This window comes from Chrysochloris asiatica, unplaced genomic scaffold, assembly GCF_000296735.1.
Source record: "Chrysochloris asiatica unplaced genomic scaffold, ChrAsi1.0 scaffold00042, whole genome shotgun sequence".
Lineage (NCBI taxonomy): Eukaryota > Metazoa > Chordata > Mammalia > Afrosoricida > Chrysochloridae > Chrysochloris > Chrysochloris asiatica.
In genome coordinates this window covers 12,090,233-12,111,773 of record NW_006408560.1, presented here as the reverse complement: position 1 = coordinate 12,111,773, position 21,541 = coordinate 12,090,233, and the positions used below count along the sequence as shown (strand labels likewise).

The 21,541-nt window shown below is 51.1% G+C and overlaps 1 protein-coding gene across 2 annotated transcripts; it reads left to right on the top strand.

Annotated features, from left to right (window-relative positions):
- The first annotated feature begins 533 nt into the window (after nt 1–533).
- DENND4B (DENN/MADD domain containing 4B) lies at nt 534–15,393 on the top strand. Of its 2 annotated transcripts, XM_006861477.1 has the most exons (29): nt 576–901; nt 1,572–1,582; nt 2,742–3,081; nt 3,669–3,921; nt 4,159–4,228; nt 4,427–4,596; nt 4,671–4,915; nt 5,289–5,355; nt 5,442–5,500; nt 5,658–5,802; nt 6,088–6,263; nt 6,411–6,511; nt 7,060–7,275; nt 7,824–7,969; nt 8,304–8,443; nt 8,543–8,669; nt 9,240–9,446; nt 9,763–9,891; nt 10,751–10,937; nt 11,191–11,358; nt 11,618–12,006; nt 12,165–12,287; nt 12,464–12,633; nt 12,728–12,860; nt 13,063–13,299; nt 13,856–13,973; nt 14,066–14,222; nt 14,311–14,375; nt 14,468–14,613. In XM_006861477.1, the coding sequence occupies exons 3-29, from the start codon at nt 2,765–2,767 to the stop codon at nt 14,611–14,613; spliced, it is 4,461 nt and encodes a 1,486-aa protein (XP_006861539.1). In that variant the 5' UTR covers nt 576–901; nt 1,572–1,582; nt 2,742–2,764. The 2 variants fall into 2 exon arrangements, with proteins under 2 accessions (XP_006861538.1, XP_006861539.1); XM_006861476.1 differs by lacking the exon at nt 1,572–1,582 and having other exon boundaries at nt 534–913; nt 12,719–12,860; nt 14,468–15,393.
- Nucleotides 15,394–21,541: the final 6,148 nt, after the last annotated feature.

Sequence of the window (21,541 nt, the reverse complement as noted above, 5' to 3'; positions counted from 1 at the left end):
TTGTATTTTTAATTCACCAGATGCTTGAGTGCCAACTCAAGTTTTCCTCTTTCTGGGTTAAGTTGCTAGCCCTCTGACCATCTGGGCGTCTACCCTCATTTCTTCCCACCCAACACAGTAAGAAGTAGCACACCTATCCAATTAACCTCACCTTCAGTACTATACCCCACACCATAAAGTGCAGGCCTCTGCTCTTCCTCTTTCCAAAGCTCTTTGTATATTCAGAAAAGAGAACCGAGAGCTTCTGGCTCCAAGGGAATTCAATTTGCCTCTAAACCTCGAAGTGGGGGAGGAGCCACCTGGGTCCCCTTCGTCCTTTCTCAAGCACAAGACATCTTTTAACTGCAGGACCCAGGGCTAGACTGGAACTCGCCTTGAACTTCAGGGGCACTCTGGGGTTTGTCCTGCAGCTTCTACTGGGTGGTAGGAAGCTGCCTGGGTGCAGGGGGCCCTCCCAGCCGCCAGGGGTCGCGCTGTAGGCGGCTGGGCGCTAGGTAGGCGCTGCCAGGGTCACGGCCGCTAGCCCAAGAGGGGGTTGGGGGAGCAGCGGCGCCCTCAGCTCCAGAAGGGGGGTGGGGGGAGCGGAGAAACCGGGGCGCACGGAGGAACGCCGGGCCCCCAGCGCCGTGGGAACTGGGAGGACCGTGCGGCCGGAGCGAACGGCGCGGCAGCATACTTCCTGCGTGGCGCAGCGCGACGGGGACCCTGGGACCGCCCGGATCTCCCTCCAAGACGCCCCACGCCTGGGCGTCCTCGGTCGCCTCTTCTTCCTTCACTCGCCGCCCGGGCGCGAGCGGCGCCCTAGTCGGGTGCGCCATGTCCGGGGCCGGGTAGCCCCGCCGCCAGCCGGCCTGCCAGCCCGCCCTCCGCGCCACCCGCCAGCGGGCTGGCCGGCAGGGAAGTCGCGGGGCAGGCAGGTAGGGGCTGCGGCAGGCGGGGAAGGAAGGGAGGGAGCGCCAGCCAGGCGGGGAATATTCCCCAGCTGTTCCCCTGCTTTGCACATCTGGTTCCAGTTCCTCTCTCTTGGGGAAGTGAAAGTGGAGGGGAGGGCACGGCACTGCCTGGAGTTAGCTGCGCCCCAGCATCCCGCACCCACCCCTCTTGCTCCTGAGGTTGTCGGCATTGGAGCTCTCCTCCCTCCCGCTTGTGTCACGCGGTGGCCGGCAGTGCTGCCGCCACAGAGCTCCCTCTCCTCTTTGCCCTCCTGCTTTTTCAGCCTCCTCCCCTTCGGCGCGCCCTTTGCCCTAACCCGAACTTCCTGACTCTTGGCTTGTGGTCGTTTGGACCCTGAGTGGTGCCTGTACCGGGCTGCTGTCCCCTGGAGAGGGTAGCCTTCATTGTAGGGCTCTTCCTTGGCTCGGTGAGGAGAGGCCTGAATGCCCAGGTCCTACGCAGGATGAGGGCCATCCATCCCTCATCTTGTCCCACCTAATGGCCCTTGCCTACTGCCTTGGGTGTAGGGCTCCCATTCGCCTTCGGTGGATATGGGACTAGGGCTGTGCCCCAGAGCTAAATCAGGACACTGACGCTGACTCCTGGCTTCACCTCCCAGACATGGAGACTAAATTTAGCAGGGGTTGGGGTGTTTGTTGAGGGTAGCAGAGGCCAGGTTAAGGAGAGAGTCAGCCTGGCTTCTTGAGATCCCTTTGCTCCCTGCTCTCTGGGGGAGGGTCTGGAGTTTAGGAATACTTCAAATCCTGGAGTTCTGAGCTTCCTTTGCGATGCTCTATTAGATTCCTGCTAGGCAGGATACTGTGCTAGCACCCAGTCAAACATTACACTACCATCACCACCACCACACACCCATACCCATATGCTGACTTCCGCTGAGCTGCAGCTTCCCCTCCACTGTTACAGGAAGTCACCTCCCTTCCCCTCTGAAGCAGCCCCCCCCCCCATGCCTCCAGTCCCTGTTACAAGCCACCCACCAAGCGCTTTCCCAGTTTCTGCATCCTGGGACTCCCCAGGACCCTAGGGGCTGGGCTATGGAGGCAGGTGAGAACCCCGGAGCTGAGGACCCCTTTGTGGGCCTGTTTCGGGAAGTCTCTGGGTTGGTGGAGTAGGGTGTGGTGATTGCTGGGACTCTCTCGCATGGTTACTTTGGACTTAGCTATGGTCCTGGAGGTGAGAGGGCACTGGCTGTTTGGCCAGGTTGATGTAGTTAGGTTAGGAAAAAGGACATTTGAGTCTGGTGAAGACACTAAAGCTTGGATTTTGTGGGCTTTGCCAGAAACCTGTGGGATTTTCATGAGATGGGCTCTTTAAGAATAGTAGCTAGATCATGAAGTTCTTACAGTGTCGCAACTAGAATAGGAAGGTCAGAAACCCTTAACAAGACTTAATGATGTCATGGCCAGAATGAATGATGTCATTGTAGGCCATTACAGAAAAACCCATCTCTGTTGCATGTATGAGGAGAGAGTGAGGAGTGGGACCTCTAGAAGGGATAAAGAATAATATGATTTCAGTCCCAGGTTAGCTGTGTACAGTAGAGTGGAGTTTGGGTTCTTTTGGGAGAGAACAGGTACCAGCAAGCATGAAGGACCTGGTCTCTTTAAGGAGTTGTGGTGGACTGTGAATGTCTGGTGATGTCACAGGCGGGAGAGTTCAGGATTGGCTGACCACTTATCCTACCTTACCTTGGATGGTCTAGGAAGAAGGGAGCGAGTGAGAAGCTACCTTGGTTGCCATGGCAGCACCTGCCTTCCTTGCTTCATCTCTCTCCCCCTTGATCATTCTAGATGCAGTGAGTGAGGGGGGGGCCATGGCAGAGGAGCGCCCCCCCCGACTGGTGGATTACTTCGTGGTAGCTGGGCTTGGAGGGAATGGAGCACCTATCCCTGAGGAAACGTGGGTTCCTGAACCCAGTGGGCCCCTGCGCTCTCACCGGCCAGCTGAACCCATCACAGATGTGGCGGTCATCGCTAGGGCACTGGGCGAGGAAGTGCCCCAGGGCTACACGTGCATCCAGGCTTCCACTGGGGGCCACCCCTTGGAATTCAGTGCTGGGCTCCTGGGTGGAACTCAGCCCGTCATCTGCTACCGCAGGGGTCGTGACAAGCCTCCCCTTGTGGAACTGGGGTGTGTGTTCTTACCCATGCTAGCATCAGAAGAGGCTGGTGGGAGGTGGCGGCCAGGGTGAGGTAGGGATATGACATGAGGGAGAAGCAGTGGCAAAGGGAACAGAATAGCCTAGAGGTCAGGGCACAGGGACTAAAGTTGTATGAATTTGTGTACTAGCAGGGCTATTTGCTGTGTGATCTTAGGCAGATTATAGAGCCTCTCTGGGTTATGTTTCCTCATCTGTAAAATGGGGATGGGATAATAATGTCTCTTTATAGAGTGGCTGAGATTAAATGAGATAATCCATGTAAAAAGCTCTTCAGTAAGTGGTAGCTTTTATTATTCTTAGCATTTTTTAAATGAGTTTGAGAGCCATGGAAGGCGTGAGGGGTTGTTACTGACCAAGAAGGAGAGCCAAAGGCAGAAGAGGGGGCACTGGATTCTGGAGGGCAGAGTTCAGCAAAGAAGAGGTGAGATCTGGTGTTGGGATTTGATGAAGCTGAGGGAATAAGGCAATTTTGGGGGAATAGATAGGCAGATCTGCCAGGATTGAGTCTTTTTCTTCAGTCTTAAACTGTTGACATCTCTCTGCTCTCTGTGCTAAGGGTGTTGTATGAGGGGAAGGAACGTCCCAAGCCTGGCTTCCAAGTACTAGATACGACACCCTACAGCCACTCAGCTAACCTGGCCCCTCCAGGCCCTGGACACCCCCGCACCTACCTCATTTACCGGCGGGCAGCAGAGGGGGCAGGGCTGCATGCCCTGGGCATCACTGACCTCTGCTTGGTCCTGCCCAGCAAGGGGGAGGGCACTCCTCACACCTACTGCCGACTGCCCCGCAACCTCAACCCTGGCATGGTGAGTGGGGCCTTGGGACCACCTTGGTGTAAGGGTAGGAACACTGGGCATAGAAGACATCCTGGGACCAAGGCCTCAAACAACAGGGGCAGACCCAGAGGGGTGAGTCTGATCTTGGGAAACGGAGATTAATGGGTACTTTGAAGACAAAGGCTTGGTACGGTGGTAGAGAGAAAATAGACCCCAGAAATCTGTATTAGCTATGTATCTGCTTGTCTCTTGCCATTTCTTGGGCAGTGGGGCCCAGCAGTGTACCTGTGCTACAAGGTGGGCCTGGCTAAGGCCAATACACTGGTGTATGAGGCAGGTGAGTAGTTCCTTTGTTCCTTCAACCCCTTGGCCCTCTATGTTCCTCTCCCTCTGGACCTTGTGACTGTCACCTCCAGAAGCCCCAGTACCCACTTTGCCTTTGCCACTTGGCCTTTTTCTGGTATCCCCTGGTTTCTTCCCCTGGAGTCTGACAAACCCTCCTCCTTTTGGGTACTCCAATGTGCCGGGGGTGCAGAGTTGCTGGGCCGCTACCCAGAGGAAGACAATGAAGCATTTCCGCTGCCCGAGTCAGTACCCGTCTTCTGCCTGCCCATGGGGACCACTATTGAGTGCTGGCCTGCCCAGACCAAGTACCCCGTGCCTGTCTTCTCCACCTTTGTGCTCACAGGGGCAGCTGGTGATAAGGTGGGTGTTTTGAGTGTGGCTAGGGGCTCAGGCGTTGTAGGGCCTGCCTGACTTGCTCCTCTGCCTCCTGCCAGGTATACGGTGCTGCTCTGCAGTTCTACGAGGCTTTCTCCAGGGCCCGGCTGTCAGAGCGGCAGGCTCGGGCCCTAGGCCTGCTGAGTGCTGTGGAAAGGGGCCGGGCGCTGGGGGGCCGGGCAGTACGTAGTCGTCGTGCCATTGCCGTGCTGTCCCGCTGGCCTGCCTTTCCTGCCTTCCGAGCCTTCCTCACCTTCCTTTACCGATACTCCGTCTCAGGCCCCCACCGCCTGCCCTTGGAATCGTGAGCAGGGCTCCTCTGGGACACTGGGAAAGGGTTGTGAGGGGACTGGGAGGCCAGGAGAGATGGCAGAGACTAGGGTAGAACTGGAGGGGTGGTTGTGGACAGAGGGGTAAAAGACAACTGCTCTGACTGTGTGTGGTTGTACAGTTTACTCACTGTGGAGGGGGTCAGTGGGACACACTTCCTAGCTCAGTCCTGGCAAGGGACTGTGTCTGCCCAGAGGGGAGCCCTTCTGATATGCATAAGTTCTGTTTACAATGGAAACTGTTGAGGTAGGTTTCAGAGAGAAAAAAGGTTCTTGAGGAAAATGAAGGGGGCACTGACAGGGATATATGAGAGTATCTGCCTCTGACTTGTTGCCTTCCCTCCCCAGGCACATCTCCCACTTCATTCACAACGTCCCTTTCCCTTCCCCACAGAGACCCCGAATCTTAGTGCAGGTGAGAGCTGAGGTTGAGGTTGGGTATGGATGGATGGAAGGGAGTTGGCCATTATCATTCTGACTGATGGCTATTCTGCCTTCTAGATGTCTCCTTATGACAACCTGCTCCTCTGTCAACCTGTATCCTCACCCCTGCCCCTCAGGTATGTGTACAGGTTGGAGGAGCAGGGAGGGAGATGTCAGGCTGGTTGGTGCAGCTGGTCAGCACAGGGTGGACCCAAGTCTCTGTGCTTCCTGGCTGAGGAAGGAGTCTCTCTATGGTCTCCTGGTGACCCTACCCCACTTTGGCATTGCCCACAGTGGTGCCAGCTTCTTGCAGCTGCTGCAGAGCCTAGGCCCTGAGCTGGCAATCACACTCCTGCTGGCTGTGCTTACGGAGCACAAACTACTGGTTCATTCGCTGCGGCCAGATCTGCTCACCAGTGTTTGCGAGGCTCTCGTCTCTGTGAGTGCCACCCTACCCAGCCCCCCTTCCCTAGAACATTGTTCTTTCTAGTGCCACTCTTATCCTTTCTTGGACCGTCCCCCTTTTCCTTCTTTGGGGAGGGTCCTCAGCCTCCAGGGACTTACAGCTTCCATCAAGGGCTCTTCTTTGACACCTGATCCTTGCCGTTTCTACTAAGCAGGCACTGTCTCCCTCCCCTCCCCAACAACCAATGCCTACTCTGTCATTCTCCTGCCACTGCTGCTCTAAGTCCTGCTTACTGCTTGTTACTCCTCGGTGCTCCAGATGATCTTCCCGCTGCACTGGCAGTGCCCCTACATCCCACTGTGCCCGCTGGTGTTGGCAGACGTGCTAAGCGCCCCGGTGCCTTTCATTGTGGGTATCCACTCCAGTTACTTCGATCTCCATGACCCACCTGCGGATGTCATCTGTGTTGATCTTGACACCAACACACTTTTCCAGTAAGAGAGCTGTCTCTCATGCAGGGAATATCCGGGAGGGAGATGAGAGGGCTGGGTGTAGAACTCCAGGCAAAAAAGCAGGGGCCAGATGGTGAGGAGGTGAGCAGACTTCCAGCCTCATCACCCTTCCTTATGTTCCAATCACAGGACTGAGGAAAAGAAACCCCTCTCCCCTCGGACCCTGCCCCGCAGGCCCTACAAGGTCCTGCTGGCCACACTGACAAACCTATACCAGCAACTGGACCAGAGTAAGAAGCCTAAATCAGGAGGGGGTTGGGAGGCTGGAAACTGTCTTGGACCATAAAGCTCCTGTTTGGGGAGGCCTGAGGGGAGCTAGATATGACTTGGGAAGGTGAGAAAAATTAGGATTCAAATTCCAACTTAAGCCAGAGGGAGGAGCATGCAGTATTCCTGGAGCATGTTGGGATGGTCGAGCTTGCCACTGGGGAGGCTTGAAACTGTCTCCTGGATGTGACTTTTGAGCTGCTATTGCTATTGGTAGTGGTTATGAATCGGGCTGCAAACCTTAAGGTCAGCAGTTTGAAATGACCAGCTGTTCTGTGGGAGAAAGATGAGGCTTTCTGCTCCCATAAAGATTTACAGCCTCGGAAACCATATACAGGGTCGCTATGGGTCAGAACTGACTCCACGGCACATAACCATACCACCATTGGTGCAAAATCTTTTAAAGGCTAGAGATGGTGGGTCAGCACTGAGTACGTCTGTGTGAAGAGCAGGGTTGAGGTAAGAACTCTGGTGCTAGCCCTTACTCTTCTCTGGTCACCCTGGTCCCCAGCGTATACTGGACCTGAGGAGGAGGCATCCCTGGAATTCCTACTGACAGACTACGAGGCTGTGTGTGGCCGCCGGGTCCGGCTGGAGCGCGAAGTCCAGGGCGCCTTCCTCCGCTTCATGGCCTGTCTGCTCAAGGGCTACCGGGACTTCCTGCGCCCACTCACCCAGGCCCCCTCTGAGGGGTCTCGAGATGTGGACAACCTTTTCTTCCTGCAGGGTAAAGAGGACCCAGCTCTGCTTTGGGAGCATTTCGGTGGGAAGGGACAGCCAGTCCTGGACCCCATGGGGAAGCTGGAATACTGGGAGCCATGCAGCTGCTTGTTTGTTCACTCAACAGGCATTTCTATGGGCACTAGCTTTGAGCCAGATTCTACTAGGCTTGGAGGGAGTAAGGGTACCAAGATGAACCCACTGTGCCCTGCCTCTAACAACCTGGGCTTGAGGTGGAAACAGATAGTGACACCTGTGGCAAGCAACCCCCATGAGCAAAAGTTCTTCTCAGGGAGACCCTCTGGGAGAACCTCCAGTCTGAGGCAGTCGGTGCAGACAGATAAAAGAGAGGGATTCCATGAGACCATAGTGTTGGGGAAGCTGAGTTGGTCAACTTGGTATATGGGTGGATGTGCTAAAGGAGTCAGTGATAACTTTGCCCCCATGAGGATCCTGAGTGAGCAGAGAGCTAAGAAAGGAGTTCGGGAAGGGTGGGCCTGTGGTGGAAACCCTGGAAACCACCTTCTTCTGCCCCATTTTCATTCCCTGCCTCAGGCTTCCTGAAGTCCCGGGAACGCTCCAGCCACAAGCTATACTCCCAGCTGCTGCACACACAGATGTTCTCGCAGTTCATTGAAGAATGTTCTTTTGGCTCTGCTCGGCACGCTGCCCTGGAATTCTTTGACTCCTGTGTTGACAAGGTCTTGAGCATTATTCCTTCCTGGCTGTCTTTGTTGGTCTGGGACCACTGCAGCACCAATGTAAAGCTTGGTGATGCTGGAATGGCGCCCTGGAGTTATCCAGTCCACAGCTTGGGTAGCTGCGCGAGGTTTATTACCTATGGGCTACATATTGCTGTGTACCGTCTTCACATTCCTGACTCTGTCCTCTTAGCTCTGTCTACAGGCCCCCGGCAGAGTCAGGACCCACTAGCTGCTTCCCTGTAGATGTGCTTTCCCTAGGAGATGTCATCTAGACACCTAGGTCCTGGCTCAGTGCCTACTCTTTTGATGCTCACGTACCATGGTATTCTAGGTCCACCCTGAGCAGGAGAAGCCTGAGCCTACACCCTTGATAGAGCTGGAGGAGCTGTCCGGAAGTGAGCTCACTGTCTTTATCACCCCTCCTGAGGAGCCTCCTGTGACAGAGGGCAGTGAACCCACTCCCCTATATTGGTGAGAGCCTCTTATTTGTCCCCTCCCTTTTCCAAGGCCTAGAGGCAGTTTGGCACCGTGCTGACTGCCCTTGATGTTGCTCCACTGTAAACCCTCCAGCTACGATGGGTTCCCAGAACTACGGCCTGAACTGTTCGAGTCTCTTCAAGAGCATCCTGGGGCTCTGCCTGTGCCAGGCCCATCCCGTAGTGCTCCCAGCAGTCCTGCTCCTCGCCGTACCAAACAGGTAACCAGCAGGCACCACAGAGGGACTTGGTTCAGGTTCAGGGCTGCTACTTCAGTTTTCTTGTCTTTAAAATGGGGACAGTACACATAATAGTGACTACCCTAAAAGGTTTTTAAACCACCAGTTATTATCAGGTTGATTCTGACGCATGGCAACCCTATGTCAAAGTGGAGCTGTGTACCATAGGGTTTGTGATGGTTGATTTCTCAGAAGTAGAATACCAGGCCTCTGGGAAGACTTGAAGCACCAATCTTTCAGTTAATGTTAACTATTTGTATCACCCAGAGAGTCCATAATGTTGTTAAATGTGTTGTAAACATACTGCTGTTGTCATCCTCCTCCTCCTTCAAGCTCTCTGGGAACTCAGGGCTGGCTGCCTCTTTCAGGGCACCTGTATGTGTTCAGGGGCTAGGCATCTCCACCTGGGACTCCAGGGCTGACATCTGTGTGATGTGGCATTCCTCCTGCCCTTCTCAGGGGCCTTAGCTGGGTGTGGACTTCTCCCCATATCATTTTAAGACCTGAGTTTTGGCATTGTACTTACCCTGGTGTGCCCACTACCCCACCCAGGAGATGAAGGTGGCACAGCGGATGGCACAGAAGTCAGCAGGTATGCCGGAGCTGTGGGCCCGGTGCCTGCTGGGACATTGTTATGGGCTATGGTTCCTGTGTCTGCCTGCCTATGTGCGGGCGGCGCCCTCGAGGGTACGGGCACTGCACACAGCTTACCACGTCCTACGCCAGATGGAGAGTCGTAAGGTGGTGCTTCCTGATGAGGTAGGCAGCCACTCCCTACCCGTCTGAGGCATGTGCTATCATGGGGAACATGATAGGGAAGCTTGGTGGGGATCAGGGAAAGTTGTGGGGTTGAGATTGAGTGGGAACAGTGTTGGGTGGATGCTCCACGAATATTCACTCAAAGAATTCACATGATTAGGTCTACCAATTGAGCCTGCAGGGTGGCAGGGTCAGCAGGAAGAGCTGCCAAGAGCCTGTCAAGTTTGAGAATTGGGGAAGTTGCCAGAGTATTGGCTGAGCTTGAGGCTTTAGTTGGGGGTGAGTCCTCTCTCATCTTGCATCTCTCTGGGTCTAGGTGTGTTACCGGGTGCTGATGCAACTCTGCTCCCACTACGGGCAGCCCGTGCTATCTGTGCGGGTCATGCTGGAGATGCGGCGGGCAGGCATCGTGCCCAACACCATCACCTATGGCTACTACAACAAGGTACTGAATTTGGGGCTGGGGTTGGGAAGGCAGACTGTCATATGTGTATGTGCTTGCTTGGCTCCGTAGAGGCTGAGCCTGTGCATCTCATATAGGTGCTGTGACCACTGTCGGCATTGTGCTCAGGCTCGGTTCTAAATACATCTTACTTTTTAAATCAGTGTGTTTTAGCACAGGGGCAGACAGGGAGTGACTATTAGCTTGTCTTAGAGAGATGAAGTTGCAGAAAGGTTAATGACTTGTCCAGGGTCCCATAGTGATTAAGTTAGGGGGGCTTCAAAAAAGTTCATGGTAAAGTTGAATAAAAAGACAAACGGAATTTTTCCATGAACTTTTTGAAACTCCTATGGCACAGGAGTCATGGTGTAGTGCTGTAGGATAAGCAGTGGACTGCTAACTGCAAGATCAGTGGTTCAAACCCACCAACTGCTCCTTGGAAACCCTATAAAGGGTTGCTCTGAGTCAGAACTGATTCAATGGCACTTAATGATGGCGTAAGTACAAGTGTCCTATCTCCTGAATTCAGGCTCTTAACTGGGATACTAAATTGGCTCCCATTTTTTTAGATGAGGAAACTACTGAGTAAACAGTGAAATGATTTATTTAAGCCATATAACTTAATAAGTAGCAGAATCTGGATACAAACGTTCTTCACTGCTTCTAGCTTCCTTTGGGCCCCTCCAGAAGCATCTGCTGCCACCCTCCCTTGTTCGGAGCTGAGCCCCGGGCAGGACAGCCTGAGTTGTGGACAGGCTGTCTGGAGGGGAAGGTGGTCCCTAGAGTCCTGGGCAGACTGTGGACATCATGCTGGGGTCAAAGTGTGGAAACAGGCCATCTTGATGGGTACTATGCTTGGCAGGCAGTTCTGGAAAGCAAGTGGCCATCTGGCACACCGGGTGGGCGCCTGCGTTGGACCAAGCTCCGGAATGTCATCCTGGGGGCTGCTCAGTTCCGCCAGCCCTTGAGAGAACGGAGGCAGCAGCAGCAGCAGCAGCAGCAGCAGGAAGAAACAGCAGCACATCAAGAGACAGGCAGCTCCCAGACAGGTGGGTAGGTACTGGTGAGCAGGCTTGAAGATCCAGTAGCTAGGCTCAGGCAGGGAGCGGAACTGGGGCAAGCCTAGGATTTGGCATTGGGTGTTCTTGGCATGGATGAGCTACACTTGGCTAGTAACAAAAGGGATGGAGTTCTGCCTGGGAGGACCCCTACAAACCCAGATCCATCCAAGGAGCTCTGCTTTAGAACAGGGAACTAGGTCTCTAGCTGACTGTCTCTAAACCCCCTCCCTGGCTTTCACAGATCCCCATCTGGAGCGCCCCTCCCCCACCCGCCCCCTTCAGCGGCAGACTACCTGGGCTGGGCGCAGCCTGCGGGACCCAGCCTCCCCAATGGGGCGCCTGGTGAAGAGCAGCAGTCTGGGCAGTGCCCATAGGGCACAGCCCACTGTGGAGGCCGGCGTGGCCCACAGTGAGTGCTCTTGTCTGATACTCCCTTCACTCAGCTTTCCTAAGCACTTGCCTGTGAGAGGAAGACCAGAGCTGGGGTGTAGGGGTGACTCTCTGTGGTGGGCACTGTAGACTCTGGGAATCTTGCCCAGAAAGTTGTCATGGAGGTGGTGGTTGTAATGCTAGAGTTTTTGTAGTCAGGAATTGGGTTTACTCAGGAGACGGGAAGCTAGAGCAGGGAGGGGCCCAGCTCTCTCTTCCGATTCTTTTCTGCCCTGCAGTGATGGAGGCCTTGGGGGTCCTGGAGCCCCGGGGATCACCTGTGCCCTGGCATGATGGAAGCCTCTCAGATCTGAGTCTGACAGGGGAGGACCCATTGCCTGGAGGCAGTCCAGGGGCCTTGGGCTCAGTCCTGAATGCCCAGGCTGCTGAGGCTCTGGAAGGGCTTAGTGGGCAGATGTCCAAGGCTGCTGGACGTCAGGATGAAGCTGGCACCCCCCGACGAGGGCTGGGGGCTCGCCTCCAACAGTTGCTCACTCCTTCCCGCCGCTCCTCAGCCTCCCGTGCTCCCCTACCTGAGCTGCCCCCTGACATGCCTCCCCAAGTCTGGCGCAGCCCTATGGAGAGCCTTCTCCACCCCCGGGAGCGTCCTGGATCTACTGCCTCAGAGGTAGCCATCCAAGAAGAGGGTCTAGACACTTTAGCACCTGGAGGCCCGGGGAGGGACTGCTAATGGGGAGGGAGAATGCCCACAGTAAGGGGCCATGTGGGGAGGTAAAACAAGTATCCTGTATAGTTGGCTGACCATGCTTTCTCATATAATGGCAGAGCTCAGCCTCTCTGGGCAGTGAGTGGGACATCTCAGAATCTTCTCTCAGCAGCCAGAGCCTTCGCCGTTCCTCAGAGCGCCTCAGTGATGCCCCTGGATCCATCCAGCCACCTTCCCTGGAAGTGAGGATAACCCCCTGCACACATACACAGATGTATATGAACACACACACAATACACAGACACACAGACAACACACTCACCCTGTCAGAGGGACAGGGTGGGGAGGACGTGGGAGGGACCAGGGTGCTGGGGGTCAAGCAGGGCCTACCTATTGCTAAGTGTCGTTTTGCCTGCAGATTCTTCTGTCTAGCTGCTCCCTGTGCCGTGCCTGTGATTCGCTGGTGTACGATGAGGAGATCATGGCTGGCTGGGCACCTGATGACTCCAATCTCAATACAACCTGCCCCTTCTGTGCCTGTCCCTTTGTGCCCCTACTCAGTGTCCAGACCCTTGATTCCCGACCCAGGTGCCCAAGGCAGGACAAGTGCTGTGGGTGGGGCAGGAATCTGAAGATCCCCAAACTGACCCCTTCTCCTATTCCACACCTGCAGTGCTTCCAGCCCCCAGCCTGCCCCTGCTGGTGCCACTGACAGCAAAGATGCTCCTGTTCCTGGGGGCCCTGGCCCTGTGCTCAGTGACCGCAGGCTCTGCCTGGCTCTGGATGAGCCCCAGCTCTGCAATGGGCACATGGCGGTAAGGGCTGGGCCCAAGGGACATGAGAAATGGGGGTGTGATGGCCTGTTGGGGATACCCAGGGCTACTCAGGAGAGATGGGCGTTAAGGGCAAGGGGTACCCCAGAAGCTGCCAGACATGATGGCTCAGTGGGAAATAAGGCTCTGGGGATAGGGTCCTGGTACATGGCCTTCACTGTCCTCTCCCTCTTGTCTCTGACAGAGTGCCTCCCGGCGGGTCGAGGGTGGGTCATGGGCATACCTGAGCCCCCTGGTGCTGCGTAAGGAGCTGGAGTCATTGGTGGAGAATGAGGGCAGTGAGGTGCTGGCATTACCTGAGCTGCCTGCTGCCCATCCCATCATCTTCTGGAACCTTCTGTGGTATTTCCAGCGGCTGCGCCTGCCCAGTATTCTGACAGACCTGGTGTTAGCTTCCTGTGATGTGCCGCCACACCCCCAGGTCTGTGCCCTCATAGATCCCTGCTTCCCTCCTCATCTTCCAGCGTTTGGTCCTCTTAGTGCTCTGTGTCCTTGTCACAGAGCACAGGAGCACAGGCACTTAGTCTGAATCCTGGTCCTTTCACCAGGCACTTAGTCTGAATCCTGGTCCTTTCACTTCACCTGTTTCACTCTGAGCCTGAGTTTCCTTATCTGTAAAATGGAGCATAAGCATCCTCCTCACAGGGCTGTTGGCTAGACACACATTGTGTAGTGGCTGTTATGTAGAAATTCATTCGTTAATATTTGCTTATTCATTCACTTCATCAATAGTTGTTGAGTATCTTTCAGGTTCCAGGTAAAGTTTTTAGACACTAGAGATGTAACAGATTATAAAATAAAGCCCTTGCTCTCAAAGGGCTTACGTTCTAATAGGGGCAGGTGTGTGTGTGTGTTAGTTGCTTTCCTTCTTCTCTTTGTCTGTGTCCTGTAATATTCTTGTGTCTCTTTGAACATTTCCTGTCCTCTGTCTCCCATTCCATGAGCCTAATTGTTTCCTTTTTCTTGGCTCCCTCCAGGCCTCATCTCCTTGGCTACCCCCTGATCCAGCCTCTGTGCAGGTGCGGCTGCTGTGGGATGTCCTGACCCCTGACCCTAGCAGCTGCCCACCTCTCTATGTGCTCTGGAGGGTACACAGTGAGTCTGGGATTTGGCCTAGGGTAGGAGAGAGGTCAGTCCCCCAGCCAGAGGGCTCAGTGATCCTGGCAACCTTCCTTCCTTTCACTCAGGCCAGATTCCCCAACGGGTTGTGTGGCCAGGCCCAGCACCTGCATCCCTTAGCCTGGCATTGCTGGAGTCAGTGCTACGCCATGTCGGACTCAATGAGGTGCACAAGGCTGTGGGGCTCCTGTTGGACACTCAGCCTACTGGCCTGCATCTACAGAGGTATGCGGCTCTCATCTGGGAAGTCCCAGGCCTATCCTAGACTTCACACTCTCTGCTTCTCATTCTCACCATGCTGTCTCCACTCCAGGGGCATCTACCGCGAAATCTTGTTCCTGACAATGGCTGCTCTGGGCAAGGACCACGTGGACATAGGTGAAGAAGCAGGCAGGAGCTGAGGAGTTCAGGGACCAGGGGCCTGAATGGGAGACGGGACCTAATGCATTGGCCTCTACTCTCTTCCTTAGTGGCTTTCGACAAGAAGTACAAGTCTGCCTTTAACAAGCTGGCCAGCAGCATGGGCAAGGAAGAGCTGAGGCAGCGACGAGCACAGATGCCCACCCCCAAGGCCATTGACTGCCGCAAATGTTTTGGAGCACCTCTGGAATGCTAGGAACCCAGAACTCCCCACCCTAGCTTTGGGGTAGGATGGGGAAGAAAGGATTCTAGCAATAATCTGCTTCCCTGTTCCCCTCATAGAGGAGTTGGGAATAGACTGGCAAGCATGCCCAGCCATAGGCTCCAAGGGGAAGGGGTTAGCAGGAAGAAGGACCCACTGTTACCACAAGTTACAGTTTCATTATCTCCAACCTGCCCAATTTGCTTGTGCTGATGTTGGGAGTGAGTTGGCACAGCTCTGCTCCTCCCCTGTCCTATATCAGGAACCTTCCCCCCTCCCAGGGTACCCACAGATCTGCATTGCCCTGGTCATTTTAGAAGTTTTTGTTTTAAAAAACAACTGGAAAGATACAGAGCTACTGAGCCTTTGCCCTGAATGGGAGGGAGGAACTCCCCACCAATAATAGCTCCTCTGGCATTGCTGAAGGAGCCCAAGGCTCCCCATGCCTTCCTACCTTAGTGTTTGTATTTTATTTTAAGTTATTTATTTTGGAGCCACAGCCTCCACGCTTATGAAGTTCTTTTGGAGGGTAAGAAAGAAGGGAAATAGTGTATCATGGTCTGGTGGTTTGGAGCTCCTTGAAAGTCAGGTGGTTGGACTAGAGGAGCCCCAACCTCTCTGTGGGAAGAATTGGTGCCCCTCCACTCATAATCCTTGGCCACTCCTCCTTGGGGGATGCCTCACCCACCTGGGACTGTGACCTGTGCAATAAGGATTGTTCCCAGTGAAGTTTTGTTGGATATAAATATAGTAAAAGCTGCTTCTGTCTTTTTCCTGCTGCCTCCTGTTCTGTGGGTCAGGGACAATGGTAGGGACGGTTCTCTTTTTTCCCTGGCTGCATATCCTCCTTTCCATCCTTCATCCCTTACAGTCTTCAGGCATATTTTTCTTTCCCTGGCCAGGTCTGGAACTGGCCCCTTGGGGCACAGGAGGTTTTCAGAGTAGGAGAGGGGTGAATCTGGTGCTGGCTATGGTGGTACAAGTCTGTTTGGCACTTCCGGCCCTCCCATACAATTACCCACTTGTCTCCCTCATCTCTACCCACACAAAGGCTTCATTCTCTGGGGGCCTTGAGCTCATCTCTGACTTCTTTCCCCCAGCATACCCCCAACTTCTCCAGTACTTCCACAGGATGACAAACCTCTCCACCACAGTTGGTGTTGGCATACCTCAAGCATCCCTGGGCCCTGGCAGTCATCCTCAACCTCCTTAGTTATTTTAGCTGCAGGCAGTGCTTCTCCACCAAGTTCTCATCCTGGGGGCAGCACCAGGGAAATAGGGGCGAAGACTAAGAGTTTGTTGCATCTGGACATCAGGGAGACAGGCATCATTTTCTTAATCCGTTTGGCCCACTCGAATTTCTCCTTCCTCTTTCCTGTATAATGAAATAAACACAGGAAACAACTCCTAACAGAGCTGCAAAACCAATTACCAGTGGGAATTAGCCAACAAAACAGAAGTGCCTTGGGGAAGGAGGGTAGTCGAGTCAGTAGAGGAAATAACTTACATGAGCTTGAGTACAAAATTCTGGGGATAGCGGTCAGTGGAAGAAGAGAGTGATACCACTTCTGAACACCAGGACCTTCAATCCAAAGGACCTTTTCCCATCCAATCTTGAGCATGACAGAATGCTTGTCCAATGTTCTAAAGGAGCTGCGGGATTAGGAAGCAGGGACTTAGGAAATACTGCCTTGCCAGGGGCTAGGAGATGCCCTCCTCAGAAGGAAACCCTCTTGTCACCCAGCTTTTAATCACAACCTGCTTCCCAGAATCAACTTCTCCCTGTATCATCTCCAAGGACCTTTTGAAAGGGAGCATCTACCCTTCTAAAATTATAAGTTTCTGTTGAGATCACTGTGCTCAATACTATGCTGAACCATTTGGAACAACAGAGAATTTTGGGGTTCAATTCCTACCTGAATAGAAGATGCAATCTTATCCAACCTTATTGGTCTAATTGTCTAGAATGTTCAGGATAATGATAATCACCCTGCCTCACAGCTTATGCTTCTCATGTTTGGCTTTCCTCCTGGAGCTCTGCAGTCAGGTGGGTACAAAAAAATAAACCCAAAACCATTGCCACTGAGTCATTTCTGACTCATAGTGACCAAATGTAGGGTGTCTGAAATTGTAAATGGTGACGGGAGCAGAAAGTTTCCTCTTTCTCCAACAGAGGCTGGTGGATTCAAACTGCTGTCATTGCAGTTAGCAGTCCAACTTGTAACCCACTATGCCACCAGAGGTTCCTAAATTAGGTGGGTCGAGCTAAGGAATTTTTTAATAAAACCTGAAAAAAACCTGTTGCCACTGGAGTTGATTCTGACTCATAGAGACCCTATATGACACAGTGAGTAGAACTGCCCCATATTGTTTCCAAAGCTGTCATCTTCACAGAAGCAGACTATACATCTTTGTCCTATGGACTAGTTGGTGGGTTCAAACTACTGACCTTTTGGTTGGCAGCTGAGTACTTTACCCATTGCACTACCACGGCTCCTTTAGACATGACCCAAAGCAAAACCCAAACCAAGGGTGGTCAACAAACATATAAGGAAAAGTTTACAATCATTAGCTAGTTGAGAGATGCAAATCAAAACAACGAGATATCATTTTACCCCAGCATTAATAGCAAAGTTCAACAAAAGAGAAAACAACAAATGCAGGTGAGGGTGTGGAGAGACTGGGACCCTCCTATACTGCTGGTGAGACTGTAAAATGGTGTAACCACTAAGGAAAATAGTATGGTGCATTCTCAAAAAGTTGGAAATAGAAATACCATGTGACTCAGCAGTCCTGTACTTGGTATATATGTCTTCAGTAAATAAGATCCATGACACAAACATTATGCACACCCATATTCACTGTAGCACTATTCACAGTAGCAAAAAGATGGAAACAACCTAAATGCCTATCAGCAGAAGGATGATTAAACAAACTTTGGTAATATAAACAATGGAATACTACGTAATGTTGAAGAATAATGATGCATCTGTTAAACACCTCATAACATGGATAAACCTGGAGGACATTATACTGAGTGATATTGTTAAGTGCCATTGGTTGAGTTGGTTCTCATTCATAGCAACCCTGTATAGGGTTTCTCAGGAGCAGTTGGTGAGTTTGAACTACTGATCTTGTGGTTCAAATCAAACTTGCCATGCAGTTCTTACTCTACAGAGCCACACCAGGATTCCTGAGTAAAATTAGTCAATCACAAAAGGACAAATACTGCATGAGACCACTATTGTAAAAAGTCAAGAAAAGGTTTTCATGCTAAAGAAACATTCTATGATGATTATAATGTGTGGGAGGGAAGGGAAATTATTAACTGGTTGGGGTGCTAACCAAAAGGTCAGCAGTTCAAATTCACCAGCCACTCCACTGGAGAAGGATGATGCTTTCTGTTCCCATAAAGATGTACAGCCTTGGAAACCCTATTATACAGGGTTGCTATGAGTCAGAATTGACTGCAGGCAACAGCAACAGTAGGGGGTAGGCATGTGGTAACTTGGATGATGGGGAAGGCAATATACATGTGGGAGATTGGCAGAAGAAAGATGAAGATAGGGAAGGATACAGGGAGGAGTGTAAAGGTTAAAAGGAATAGAGGTAAATACTGTTAATTCATGGTAGAATGAATTGTAATCATTGAAATGAAACAAAGTATATGATTTGTTGAATGTAAAACTGATGATCTGCTCTCTAAACCTTCACTCAACATGTATATATACCCAAAGAAGTTAAAATAAAAAAGAAACTGTTGCGATTAAAAAACAAACAAACAAACAAACAAACCCATTGCCACTTGAGTTGATTCAGACTCAGTGACCCTAGAGGATAAGAATAGAACTGCCTCTTTGGGTTTCCAAGGTTATAGACCTTTATGGAAGCAGATTGCCATATTATACTATGGAGCAGCTAAGGAGCTCTGGTAGCCTATGGTTACGATTTGAGCTGCTAACCTGAAGGTCAGCAGCTCAAAACTACCAGCCAGTCTGCGGAAGATAGCTCAGAAACCCTATAGTTGTTGTTGTTAAGTGCGTGGAGTCGATTCCGACCCATAGCGACCCTGTACAGGGTTTCCGAGGGTGTAAATCTTTATGGGAGTAGAAAGCCTGATCTTTCTCCCGCGGAGCAACTGGTAGTTTCGAACCGCTGACCTTAAGGTTCGCAGCCCGATTCGTAACCATTACGCTACCAGAGCTCCCTCAGAAACCCTATACAGGGTCACTATGAGTTGGGACTGATTCCACAGCACATAACCACCACCACCACCACTACAGAGCAGCTGGTGGGATCTAACCACTAAACTTTTAGCCCATATTTTAACCCACTATGCCACCAGGCTCCATGCACCATGATAAAGCCAACAAAATCAAATCCACAGCTATTGAGTTGATTCAAATTTATCCAAGACTAAATCCTTATGGGAATAGACAGCTCCATCTTTCTCCCATAGAGTCACTGATGGGTTTGAACCATAGACTTTGTGGTTAGCAGCCCAACATCTAACCCACCAGGGCTCCTTTTCAACCATGATATTGTTTTTGTTAAGCTAGTTGAATCAGTCATAGCTCCCCTGTATAGGGTTTCTGAGGAGTGGCTGGTGGGTTTGAACTACCAAGCTGTGGTCAGCAGTTCAGTGCTTATCTTATAGCACCACACCAGCTAGTATTTGGAAATTTCAAGAATTAAGTACAGACATCTTCCTCTGACCTAGGGAAAGGCATACCCTAATATTTGGCCCATTTTTTCTTTCCAGATTTGAGAGTACGTAGGCTTGAGTCTGACAAATTTGAATACAGTCTTTGTCACTAGTTTTATGGTGTCAGACAAATAATTTAACTGATGTGCCTCTGTTTTTCCTTGTCTATAAACTGAGGGTCATTTAAAAGCTAAATTATATATTTCATGTGAAGTGCTATGATGCCCGGATGGCACTGTAGGTTAGGCGTTGGGTTGCTAACCCACTCTGCTTGGTAGGAGAAAGATGAGAAAGTCTGCTTCTGTGAAGATTTATGGTCTTGGAAGCCCTATACAGGATCACTATGAGTTGGAATCGCTTCAGTGGCAGTGGGTTTGTGAAGTGCTAAGCACATTCTAGGAGTTCTGGTGTGGCGCTGTTGGCTAATGCGTCAGACTGCAAAGTCATTTGAAGTGAAATATTGGTGGTTCAAGCTTACCAAGTGTTCCTTGGAAATCCTATACAGGGTCGCTATGGGTCGGAATCGACTCGATGGCACTTCACAACAACAAGAAGCACATTCTAACTGATAACTTCCAAAGGAAAACAGTCTGCATAAGGCAAAAGTCACATCCACAATATTGGCCTCAGTTACTTTGTATTCTTAGAACTTAACCACTTCTTATACCCATGGCCTAATTTTAATTTTGTTGAAAGATGCATTGCTCAGGCCTCACTGGTATCTTTCACCATGTTTCCCTTGTCTCCTAGCAGCCCTAGAAGGATAGTCCTTCAGACCACAGAGAACTCATTGAACAAAGTTGTAGGATTGGGAAACAGGAATGGATCTACCATGAAGGCAACCATTTCTTCTCATTTACTATCGTATCCACAGCATCTGGAAGAGTGCCTATTAGCACCATTGCTGTTAAGTGCTGTGATATTGGTTCTAACTCACAGTGACCCTGTATAGAGTTTCTGAGGAGTAGCTGGTGGGTTTGAACCACTGATCTGTCAGTTAGCAGACTAGTGCTTATCCTATAGTGCCACACCTGGACACTGATAACATCATGTTGTTGTTGTTGTTAAGTGCCATTGAATTGGTTCCAACTTATAGCAACCCTGTATGGGTTTCTGAGGAGTGGCTAGTGGGTTTGAACTGCTGACCTTGTAGTTAGCAGTCTAGTGCTTATCCTACAGCACCATAATAGAATTCTAAGTGCTCTATAATGTATGTTCCATGATTGCATCAGTGAAAGTATTAAAAGGATGGGGCTAGTAGAGAAACATTTTTCAGTGCAGAACAAGACAGGTACAACACGTACCAACAGAAGCTAGGTTTGGAGCTAAAATAATTAAATTGTTCAAAAAGTGAAGAAAATTCTACTAGTAGTTATTATTTCTTATGTTACCAAGTACTTACTATGTCATGGGCACTGCCTTGGGTGTTTAAAAATATACTGTTTTATTATCCTTAACAAACTGTTGTTAGATACTCTGCATTTAGTTTAGACTCATAGGGACCCCTATGCACAAGAGATTGAAACATTGTTCAATCCCGGGACCATCTCACATTTACTGTTGTTTGAGCCTATTGTTATGGTCACTGTGTCAATTCATCTCGTTGAGGGTCTCTTTTTCACTGATTCTCCACTTTAGCAAGCATGATGTCATTCTCGAGGTACTGGTCCATCCAGACAACAAGTCTAAAATATGAGAGATGAAGTCTCACCATTGTCACTTCCAAGGAGCAATCCGGCTGTATTTCTTTCAGAACAGATTCATCTCATGACTGAAGTCAGAGAAAGTATATTCAATATTCTTTGCCAACATTGAAATTCAAATGCATCAGGTCTTCACTATTCCCATTTTACAGTAGGGCACAGAGAATAGAGTTTAAGTATTAAGTAATTTGCCTCCAAACCATATAACTGGTGAAAGGTGGAACCAATATTCAAATCCAGGCAGTCTTACTCCAGAGACCATATTCTTTACCTCAACACCATACATGAATAGAAATAGGTTTTTACCCACTTAAAAAAGAGCTCTGGTTCACGATCACTAGCTATTAGAGAGATGCAAATCAAACCAACAATGAGATATCTCACACCAACAATAACAGCAAAGATGAAAATGTAGAGGGCAATAAATGCTGGCAGGGATGTGGAGAAACTGGGACACTCCTGCATTGCTGGTGGGACTGCAAAATGGTCCAACCTCTCTGGAAAGCAATATGGC